Source organism: Daucus carota, chromosome 1 (genome assembly GCF_001625215.2).
Source record: "Daucus carota subsp. sativus chromosome 1, DH1 v3.0, whole genome shotgun sequence".
NCBI lineage: Eukaryota > Viridiplantae > Streptophyta > Magnoliopsida > Apiales > Apiaceae > Daucus > Daucus carota.
Genome location: NC_030381.2, coordinates 39,466,433 through 39,477,845, shown reverse-complemented (window position 1 = coordinate 39,477,845; position 11,413 = coordinate 39,466,433). Strand labels below are relative to the sequence as shown.

Here is an 11,413-nt window from a genome sequence, read left to right as displayed (position 1 = left end):
AAAACCGACCGTCGCAACTAAAACCGACCGACGGTCGCGTGGTCTGTTTTATCTGGCCGAAATCACAAAACGACGACGATCTGGGTGACGTGACAACAAATAAAACCGACCGTGGACAACGGTTAATTATATGTATGACCTGGCAACGTTATAACCGACCGTTATCTGTGGTCGGTTTTGTTGTCTGTGGAAAAATAATTAAAAATCAATTTAAATAAAAATATATGTGCGTCAGCCCCTTAAAACGGCGTCGTTTTTTTGTTTGGTACTAAAACCGACCGATTGGTCAGTCGGTTTTAACCTGCAGCGTTTATATCACTTTTAGCTAGTAGTGAGCTCTCATATTCACTTGAAATAAAAAACAAAGGAGAAGAAAGGAGTTAAAGTGGGGAAGAATTATTACTTACAAACATTTCAAGTAAGTGATTTTCATTTCTTTGCATTAAATGTGTGTGTATTAAATATGTTTGCTATATTAAATGTGTGTGTATGTAATTACATTAAATGCTTGTATTGAATGTATGAAATTCATGTGAAATATAAGTATGTGAAATTTCCTTTGATGAGATTTTCAGATCCGTGAAACCTATTGCTTCAGGAACTCAGGAAGTCACGGCCTTGAGGCTACTTGATACTTGTTCCGTGATTGTTTACTTAATATTCATTCTGTTTTATAATACATGTCTATTTTTGAATAAATTAGGCATATTAAGAAAAACTAACTTTTGTCAAAAGAACTCACATTTATTATTATATTTATTACATTGATATATTTGATGTAGTAAATATAATTAAGTAACATGGTATATCTGTCAAAAAAAAAATAACATGTGATATAAATCTCATCTTGAAAAATACAAATATTAACTATACTCTATTGAAAGTTGATGTTTTTTAGTCCACAGGAGTGGACAAACAGAAGGAGTAGTTGTTTACCTAATACTCGTTCCATTATTTAATTGAAAATAATGGTTTATCACATATTTTAAAATTTTTATAAATTATATTTTTATAAATAATATAGAAATTTTTCTAGAATAAAATTTTATTATTTTAATATGTATATCAACAAAAAAAGTTTAGAAATTTTTTTATAAAATTTTATCTGATATAGAATATATATGAATGTAATGTAAAAATATTGTAAAGAAATTACGAAAACGGAAGGAGTACGTAAGTTTTTATACTACTGGCGGAAAATTTGTTTGATATGAACTTTTAATTCAGAATTAAAATTTAATTAGGGAATACTATTAACAGATACATAAGTTATTCTATTGCTGTTATTAATATTAACTCGACTTTAATTTATTCCGCATTATTATTCCCACAAAAATATCCATATAAGAAAACAGAAAGCTAACATGCATGCTCGACAGCTCGAGGTCCACACGCTCGTATGTTTGGAAGTCGGAACTGCTTAAATGGTGGGAATGGTGCGATATCCTTTTAATTTGGGTGGTGATTATTCTTTTGACAATATTTTAAGTTGCGAAAACGTGATACATACTTAAATGATGATATTATCAACTTAAAATAATAGTTTCTATTTGCTAGTTGCTAGTAAACCCCACATAAAATAATATAGTTATCTAAATTTACGTATTAGATTCTTAATCTCTTTCTTTATTATTCTTCTACCTTTAATCTGCTTTCTCAACAAATTTAGTTACCAGAGCATGACTAATTGAAGAATCTGAACTCCCACTTATTTCACGTGTTATGTGAGTTACAACAAAGGAGTAAAAATTTAGGTTAATGGTGTTATACCAAATACTTTACTATGTTTTATGGTTGGACAGAGCTAAAATTTTAGTCCGACGGGAACCAGATATATTTTATCGGGAAAATCCGGTTCCACAATTATAGGATAAAATAATTTTTTTATTAAAAATGTAGAAGATATATGCCACTGCCCCCGCTCCGTCATAACGACATTGTTGTCTACTTGTAATTCTGTTTGAGCAAATTGTGTGATAAATGCGCGTGATTCCAAATATACTGCCTTAAATTTGAAATATAGGGGCCGTTTAGCCAAACTTAAAAAAAGTGATTTTGTCCTTAAGAGAGTGGAAGTGAGAAGTAAAAAAGTTAATAAAGTGTTTGAAAAAGAAGCAGAAACTGTGAGAGAGAAGCTAGTATTCTCAGCTTCTTAAAAGTGCTTCTACTTCTTTACACAAACGGGTCCAGAAAAACAGAAGGCAGAAGCAGAATTTGATTCTCATTCCCAAACAGGCCCATACTATACTATTAAATTCGAAATATATTATACTATCAAATTCCAAATATACTATTCGAAATATATATACTATACTTTGTCATTCTGTTGAGCAAATTGTTGCTATCTATATATACTATACTATTAAAACGGATATGATAAAAGTTTGACTGGTGGGTCGGTCGATCAGTTGGTCGGTACTTGGGCCGAAATATGGATCTATCTATATAACTAATTATTCCTTTGACACAAAATATATTATTTTTTTTATAATTTTCAATAAAAAAATCTCAATCTTCTAAAATAATATCGAGTAACATAGTAATTATCTTTTTAATTAAAACATATTATCTTTTTTAGATTTTGTCGATACCTGGGCCGAAATATGAGTATATCTATATAATCAATTATTCCTTTTAATTAAAATATATTATCTTTTTATATTTTCTAACTAAAAAATCTCAATTGTGGTAACATAACATCGAGAAACATAGTAATTACCTTTTTAATTAAAACATATTATCCTTTTCAGATTTTCTAACTAAAAAGACGATTTTCTACCATTAACACAGGCAACATGTATATATAAATATAATATATATTATATATATAATTATTAATAAGTAACGGGTGAAATTTTTCAACCAAAATACATTAACATTACTTTTAAATTCTCTAATGATCTCACTTTAAAAGTAATTTATCAATCTATATTATACTATATATTACATATTATTAAAGCCGAAACCTGAAAAGTTCAGTTGGTCGGTCAATAGATCGATCTTTCAAGTTTGGTGAGCCGGTTGGTATTTAACTCACTGATCTCCTTAATTTATAATATATATTTTTATTATCTATTAAAAATTAGGTTGGTATTTGGATTTACTATTCGCTTTAATTTATAATATGTTTCATATTATATTATTAATTATTAATAACGAAATATTAAAAGATTGATTGGTTGGTTTATATCTACATTTATAAGTCTCTTTAAATTATAACATGTAAAAAACATATTTAACATAATAATTAAAATATGTATATTCGACCTAATTTTTAATTAGCAATTAGACGAACTTAACTATTAAGAATTTATACAACTGTTAAATAAAAAAATGATGTAACCATATTACTCTATCACATTTTATTTTCAAAATAAAATTAGTTAAACTTAAAATATATACACTAAAATAAAAAATATTATAACCGTCCGTGCATTACACGGGTTATAAGCTAGTTACTCAGATTTCTTGCTATGAGTATTTTTGTCTGGATAAAAAGTCCAGCTCATAATATTTCTGATTTTAAATTAAAAAATATTTATTTATATAATAAGTCACAAGTCAGTTAAAATTAGAAATAAAACAGATATCGATTTAAAGTTAAAAGTTAATTTGAAATATATTTTTAGTGATTTAATTTTATTAAATTTGTTATGATAAAAATTAGTCATAAGATACAAATTTCTCATAAATCAATTTTATTTTAGATAACCTATAAATTATTAATAAATCAAAATTATCCAAACAAATATGTTAAATTGTCAATCTTATCACAATAAGTTACATTCATAAGTTATAGAGGTGTTTGGTCGGGTTAAAAGCCTTGTTTCTTGTTTACAAGTTATAAGCACTTATTCATACTGTTTGTGTAAAAAGTCAAGAAATACTTATAAAAAGTTGAGAATATTAGTTTTTGTTTGAAGGCTTCTACTTTTTTCTTAAACACTTTAATCACTTATAAGTATTAACTTTTTTCTAACTTATACTTCATCTTTTTATATTAAGGAAGAAACACTTATTTTAAACTTAACCAAAAAGCTTGTATTAATCAGCCAAATGGGCCCTTCGTATATTTCGGTCATATAGCTTTGTGAATGAATTTTGTATTTTTGTATATAATTAATGTGTTATTTCATATATAATTTATTAATTTAGAAGTGATTACAAATTTGTTATCTCTTATTTTTATCAAAATTTAATTATCTATACTTTAGTTTCTTATAATTTTAAAAAAAATGTTTCAGTAAAATTACATGTTAGTTCATAATATTAACGGTAAGACGTTATTTTTGTGCGCGGTGTTATTTTATTGTGTCAATCTTTTATTTTTTTGGGAAGGGTCATTCTAGTATGTGTTCATGACTACACATTAATAATTATTTGATTATTTAAATATAAATTATTATTAGTAAAAATTTATGTGTATAGACAAATCATTATTGTTAATGTGATTGAAATCAATAAAATTTACTATAATAATATTAGTGTGCCCATATACACATTAAAAAATTGTTTGCTATGCTTACATTTATATTACCTTCTTGTTGATTTCAGACAAACATTTTAAAAGTTAGGGGGATTCCACACACTACATCTGTTTGTTATGCTTAAACTACACAAGTTAGGTCTGATTTAAATGCTCTAATTCATCTGGTCCAAAATAAGTTGTGCTCCCTTTGTTCTCATTCAAAATATTTATATTTAAATTAGACACGAAAGTTAAATATTTATATCAAATAAAAATAAAAAAAATAGAAAAGTAATGATAATAATGGGACCGGTTGATATTTAATATATAAGATAAGTATAATGAAGAAAATTAATGAGATAGTTGATTTTTATATTATAAAATTTTATTTTAGTTAATAAATTTTGAAAGATGAGGCATCTCAATTTTCCAGAAAAAAGTGTAAAAAAAATAATTGGGATAAAAGAAGTATTACATTATCAGGACCCAATTGATAGATTCGAGATGCAGGTTGATTGCTTCGATGACATTAAGCATATCTCTATATCTTCAATTTTACTGAAAATATTACTATAATCTACATATCTTAAAACAAAAATAATAATAAAAATAATAATATAATTAAAACACGTGACTCTTGTTCGATCCAACCCCAACTCCACCTACGCATAGCTATAGTAAGTGACACGTACCTATAGTAAGTGACATGCACTTGCTTTTCTGGAATAGTCCACAATTATTAAATTATTAATATAGAATAATTTACCTTATCAAGTGAGTCTAAATTCATTCCCGAGGGTGTTGAGTCTAAATTCATTCTTTGTGGGAACTTTTGTAGCCCGAGGGTGTTGATGTGATTGCGGTGTGTTTGTGTGTTTTTGGGACAGAGCAGATTACTATAGGTTTTGAAAATACTTGGCTAGTAAGTTCCAGATTTTTTTTTTTTTTTTGACAATGCAGGCTTATATGCCTTACAACTTAGTATCTGTTCTAATAATTCTCGGGGTGAGCCAGAGTCGAACCCGGGTGCCCCGGGTCAACAGAGGATAAACCCACCACTGGGCTATCCAATCGTGCTCGTAAGTTCCAGAATTTGTTTGTGTTTTGAATGTGATAAGAATTGAGAAGGGATGTATTTATAATCAAACAAATGGCTCAGGCTCTAATAAAATAATACTATACTCCCTTAGTCCTAATTTATCTGTTTTGTTTGATTTTTTATGATCAAATTGAATAAATTTTGACCGATAATTAGTAATTATTCTTACATAATCTTTAAAATTGAAAAAATACATTTTAAAGTAGAATCGGTGTAGATTCTAGTAATATATTTTTCATAATTTTTTTTAGTTATTTTATATATGTAAATTGCAGTCAAAATTTGTTATTTTGATCGCAAAAAATCAAAAAGGACAGGGATAGATGGTGTACGCAGGAGCTTTTAGATGAGTACTATAGTCGATAAGTTTCTGGAGGCAACCAAACTGCTGCTCATTTTTCCTTTTCTTTAATTTCATCAGATACGAAAGCATTGACACTAATATTATCTGGTTTTCTGACACGTGCCTCCCTGAACTTGTCTCCGCTCGCAGAAACAATCCAAAGCACCATACAAATGACCATTCAGCAAGTCAAACAGTTCGTCCACGTTGCCGTATACTTGAATATCCCCATCTAAGTATACCATCTTGATGTAGTCCTCAAGCTGCACCAGTAAATGTATTGCATTATGCAAGTTTACAACCAAAGCAAATAAGCTAATAAACAATGTCACAAGTAAATTTTGGTTGCAGTTTTTATAATCTGTTGCATAATTACTTATGCTTTGTAGACACTATCGGCGTGTAACAAACGGATAGTACTCAAATATGCTACTCCATAGATAACAAAACGTGACCCAGTTTTATTAAACGAACTGCTCTCAAGGCAAAAATCACTGCAGCTACTTATAAAGACAGGGGAAACTTTAAAGTCAGAAGTTGTTTAACGTACCAAGAATGTCACAAAAGCCTTCTTTTCTCGTTTTTCAGCACTCTTCGACACTGCATTGATGCCGTTAGCATGGTTCTGCTCTGGTGCCATTGTTTTTGGTATATATAGATGGAAGTACTCTCAGAATTTAAGAGTAAATCAAAAGATATTGAAGCTATAGGGCATACAATTCGAGTACTTGACTTTGTTTTAGTTACTGAAGTTGGGTAAGATTGAGCTCTATTTATAATGAAAAAACTGGCTCACATTTGGCAAAGAAAAAGAAAAAAATACTCCCTCCATCTCAACTAATTGTTTACATTGGGTTTGAGCATGAAGATTAAAAAATATGTATAAAACAGTGGAAAAATAAAAAAAAAGTAGGTGAAGTGTTGGAGTCCATTGATTCTTAATATATAAAAATAGAAATAGTATTAAAACAAAGGAAAAGTGAGAAAGTTGTGAGACCCATTAATTATCTTAGAAAAATTTTATAATGTAAAAAAATTAACGACGTCTAAAAAAAACTGCAAAAAATTTGATAGGACGGAGGTAATACAAGATATGTGCAGTGAAGGTGAGTACTAGCCCCTGTTGCTCCGTCATAACGACATTGTTGTTGTTACACAATGTCGTTACTTAGTTGTAACTCTATTGAGCAAAGTGTGTGATCGAGTATGCGTGATTCCAAGTGTTCGCCTGAAATTCGATATTTTTCTACAAGTCTAATCCATGAGTTTGTTGCTGTTACCACTTACCCAGAGTCACAGGCGGATGTTAACACAAAATTTTAGGAGGCACTAAGCAATTTTTCAGAAAACATTTGAATATTTTCAAATTTTATAGAAGTGTTTCTATAATTTTTTAAAATTTAGAATGATTAAAAATATAAAAAAACAAATTTAGGAGGGCACGTGCCCCGTGCTCTTGGCTTCTTGCTATGAGCATGTTTGTCTGAAAAGTCCAGGCTCTAAATATTTTTGACTTTAAATTAAAAAATATTTGTTTAGATAATAAGTCATATGTCGGTTTAAAGTTAAAAATAAAATAGAAATTGATTTCAAGCCAAAAATTAATTTGAAATATCTTTTTAATGTCTTAAATTTTTTAAATTTGTTCTGATAAAAATTAATCATAAGACACATGTTATCCATAAATCATTTTTATTTTTATTATTTTATTTTAAATATCCTGCAAGTCATTAATATTACCTTCTTGATTTCATGCAACATTTTAAAAGTCATGGTCGTAGATGTTGATTCCACACACTAGTTATGCTTAAACTTCACAATTTAAGTCTGCTGATACGTACTGATTTGAATGTTCTAATTCATCTGGTCCAAAATAAGTTGTACTCCTTCAAAATATTTATATTTGAATTAAACATGAAAGTTAAATATTTATATCATATAAAAATAAAAAATAAAAAAGTGATGATAATAATGTGACCGGTTGATATTTAATATATAAAGTAAGTATAATGAAGAAAATTAATGAGATAGTTGATTTTTATATTATAAAATTTTATTCTATTTAATAAATTTTGAAAGATGAGGCATTTCAATTTTTCAGAAAAAAGTGTAAAAAGAATAATTGGGACAGAAGAACTGTTACATTATGAGGATCCAATTGATAGATTCAAGATGCAGGTTGATTGATTGCTTCGATGACATCAAGCATGTCTGTATATTTTCAAATTTTCTGAAAATATTTTCATCATCCAAAAATTTTAAAATAAAAAATGTTATCAGTAGAACACACGTGTCTCTTATTCAATCCACCTCGTACTCCACGTCTCCATAACAAGTGAGTAAGTGACACGTACCTACATCAAGGGACCTGCACTTGTTTTTCGAGAATAGTCCACACGTACAAATCCAGAGTAATTTACCTTATCTAAGTGAATCAAAATTCATCCTTTGTGGGAACCTCTGTAGCCGAGGATGTTGTTGCGGCATAAAAATGTGCTCTGTGGAAAATTTAGTGTAATCTGGAACATCCATGTAGCTTCAGTATCAGAAGATAAAGGAGCTGTTTGTTTGACAGAAGCTGAAGCTGCTTTTGACTTATACTTCTCTTGACCCGTCTGTGTAAATAAGTAAAAGTACTTTTAAGAAGCCGAAAATATTAGCTTCTTTTTCCCAGCTTTTACTTCTTTTCCAAACACTTTATTAACTTATTTATTCCTCACTTCTACTTCACTTATTTAATTTAAGCAAGAAATCACTTCTTTTAAGTTAACCCAAACGACCCAAAAAGTTTTCGTGTCAAACAGTCAAAGTGTGGACGAGTTAGTTGAGAATTGATGCGGTAATTTATATCAACGTAGGCCGCTTACTATTGAGTGTTGAGTGGTAGTTGTGGTGTTTAGCTTAATATGGCCCAGCAGCTTCCTCCTCTTTTGTGGTTATGAATTTTGCCTTTCTTGGTGGACTCCATTTTTGTGTTGTTTTCCTGAACTAGTTGATGGACTATGGAGTCTGGGATGGCCCGCTGCACTCCCCTGTTGTGGATCCCTTGACAGCTACCACAGTTGCTGCTTTTTCATATTTACAAGATAAAAATGTGTACTTAAATTTGGATCATGGATGTGAGTGTGATAAATAGTTTGGATTGGACTCTCGCTGTAGTTCTTTGTAAATTGTATATTCAAATTTTGGTGAAAAATAATCTGAATCTGAATGAAAATTGAAATGGGTTCGGTTGCATTCGTCTTTCTCCTATTTCCTTATCAAATTATTTTCCACATTCAAATTAAGTTCGTAAATGACAATACATTTTCGGTTGTCGTATAAAAAGAAGAAAGTATACAAATTCTGAATATTATATAAATAAGAATTCAAACATATACAACCAAACTGAAAAATCGATACACACCGCAAGCTACTAATTACTCGCCTTATTACACAACTTAAGTTGCAGCACTACGAAGCAGGAACCTTAACTACACCAGTGACCATAGGACGCAAGCCTCTCTTCTCCTTGTCCGAAAGATCTTTCGGAACCTTAACTCCGACGTTCGCTGCCAATGGCTTCTTGTAGCTTAACGACTCGTCGTTGTAAATGTCCCACCATTTCTTCACGAGCATCTTCACATCTTCCCTGTCCATATGCTCATCCTTTCCAGTGTATCTCCACGGCTTCGAGCCCTGTCATTAGTACAACACATATTAGTTTAAGTAATTAACGAGGCGAATTTGTTGAATATCAAAGAACCGAATCAACACATGGTAATCGGTATCTTACATTTGCGCAAAAATGAACAACTTTCACTTTCTCAAGCTCCACATTCTCCGGATGAGTCCACAACATTGGAACTAAAAGATTGTAAATATTTGGAATCGGCTTGAAAATTCCCCTGAAGTACATGTTCAACAAGTCCTGCACGTAATTTCGAGATTTTAGAATAACTGGTCACTTGATAGTTACGATAGGCTAATATGTCAACAAATTTGATGTTATACCTGTTCAGCGAAGGCCGAAGGAGGAGTGATTTTGATAGTGTGCATCATATCATCATAAGTGGCTTGACTCGGCTCGAACACGAACATTCCAGCATTGAAATAAGAGGAAGGAGGCTGACCCAATTCGGCTGGCCACTGCACTCTATCAGGGCACTGTTGGCAGTAGCCAATCTTGTACTGCGGGGAATGATGCCACTCACAGAAACAATCCAAAACGCCATACAAATGGCCATTCGGCAAGTCAAACAGCTCGTCCACGTTGCCGTATACTTGAATATCCCCATCCAAGTATACCATCTTGCTATACTCCTCGAACTGCACCAAAATAAATAAAAATTATATCAAAAATTAGACGCCACCGACTTATTATTTCCAAATCTGTTGGAAAAGGATAAAAGGCCTCGGATCTTCCACGTTGACAGATACTTCCCAAAAAGTCAAAACATGTAACATATATTTTTTCTCATAAATAACTTGTTTTTTAAAGAACTTATCAAACCGACCACTTGACCAAAATTCTAACCGCTTGACCATATCCAACTGAACAAACCAAAAACTAAATAGATGCACTTAAATTATCCTCAAGTAGCGTCAACTTAAATTACCTGGAAGATGCGAAGCTTGGAGTAGTTGATGGCAAAATGCTCATGAGCCCACCCTATCGACTTGTCAATCTTCGGTGGCTGCACCCAGTCAATATCTTTCAGAATGCACCCACTCTGCACCATCAGAAGGCGGTGCTCTTGCGGAACATCAGGCAGCACAGCCACCACAAGAGGGTAGGCTGAGTTAACTTGCCTCAGTCCCTTAGCCAGCCCAACCACACCCTTCACATAGTCACCGCCACCTCCCAAGAACGTCACGAACGCTTTCTTTTTGCCGGCCTCAACAGCCTTCGACTTCCTGAAGCTCCCGTTGGATTGATTCATAACTGGTGCCATTGATATAAATATGTTTTTGTGTTTGTGTTTTTCTTCAGACAGCAGATTACTAGGTTTTGAAAGTACTTGGCTAGTAAGTTCGAGAATTTGTTTGTGTTGTGAAGGTGGTAAGAAGGGCTTTATTTATAATAAAAAAAATGGGTTATGCTCGAATAAAATAATAATATATGTAGGAGTCATTAGATGGGTACTATAAGCTTCTGGAGGCAACCAAACTGCTGCTCATTTTTCCTTTTCTTTTATTTCGTGGAAATAGGACAGCATTGACACTAATGTTATCTGTTTTTCTGACACGTGTCTTCTTTGACTTGTCAACGCTCTTTTAAGTTTACCAAATCTACTCGTCTTATCCATGAGGATATAATATTTCCGTCAAAAAAAAAATCCATGAAAATATAATATAATATAATCACTTTTATGTTTTAATCTTACAAGATACAGCAATCAATATTTTAAGATCATATTACTAGCTTACGACCAAGTTTAAATAATTTTCATTTCCACTGTACTTTCTATTATAATTATAATATGTTTTACTTGGTTATATTATCATCTTCTTAATATATTTA

At 30.9% G+C, this 11,413-nt stretch overlaps 1 protein-coding gene across 1 annotated transcript; it reads right to left on the bottom strand.

Moving 5' to 3' along the window:
• Positions 1 to 9,245: 9,245 nt before the first annotated feature.
• LOC108210651 (galactinol synthase 1) lies at positions 9,246 to 10,993 on the bottom strand. The gene is made up of 4 exons (XM_017382032.2): positions 10,509 to 10,993; positions 9,904 to 10,218; positions 9,686 to 9,820; positions 9,246 to 9,588 (listed from the first exon to the last, which is right to left on the bottom strand). Exons 1-4 carry the CDS (start codon positions 10,842 to 10,844, stop codon positions 9,364 to 9,366), a joined length of 1,011 nt encoding a protein of 336 aa, XP_017237521.1. The 5' UTR covers positions 10,845 to 10,993; the 3' UTR covers positions 9,246 to 9,363.
• Positions 10,994 to 11,413: the final 420 nt, after the last annotated feature.

Coding starts and splice junctions, on each gene's coding strand:
- LOC108210651 (XM_017382032.2), bottom strand. CDS start 10,844: ATGGCACCAGTTATGAATCAATCCAACGGGAGCTTCAGGAAGTCGAAG. Junction 9,821..9,903: donor CTTCGGCCTTCGCTGAACAG/GTATAACATCAA, acceptor AATTACGTGCAG/GACTTGTTGAACATGTACTT. Junction 9,589..9,685: donor TTGTTCATTTTTGCGCAAAT/GTAAGATACCGA, acceptor TACTAATGACAG/GGCTCGAAGCCGTGGAGATA.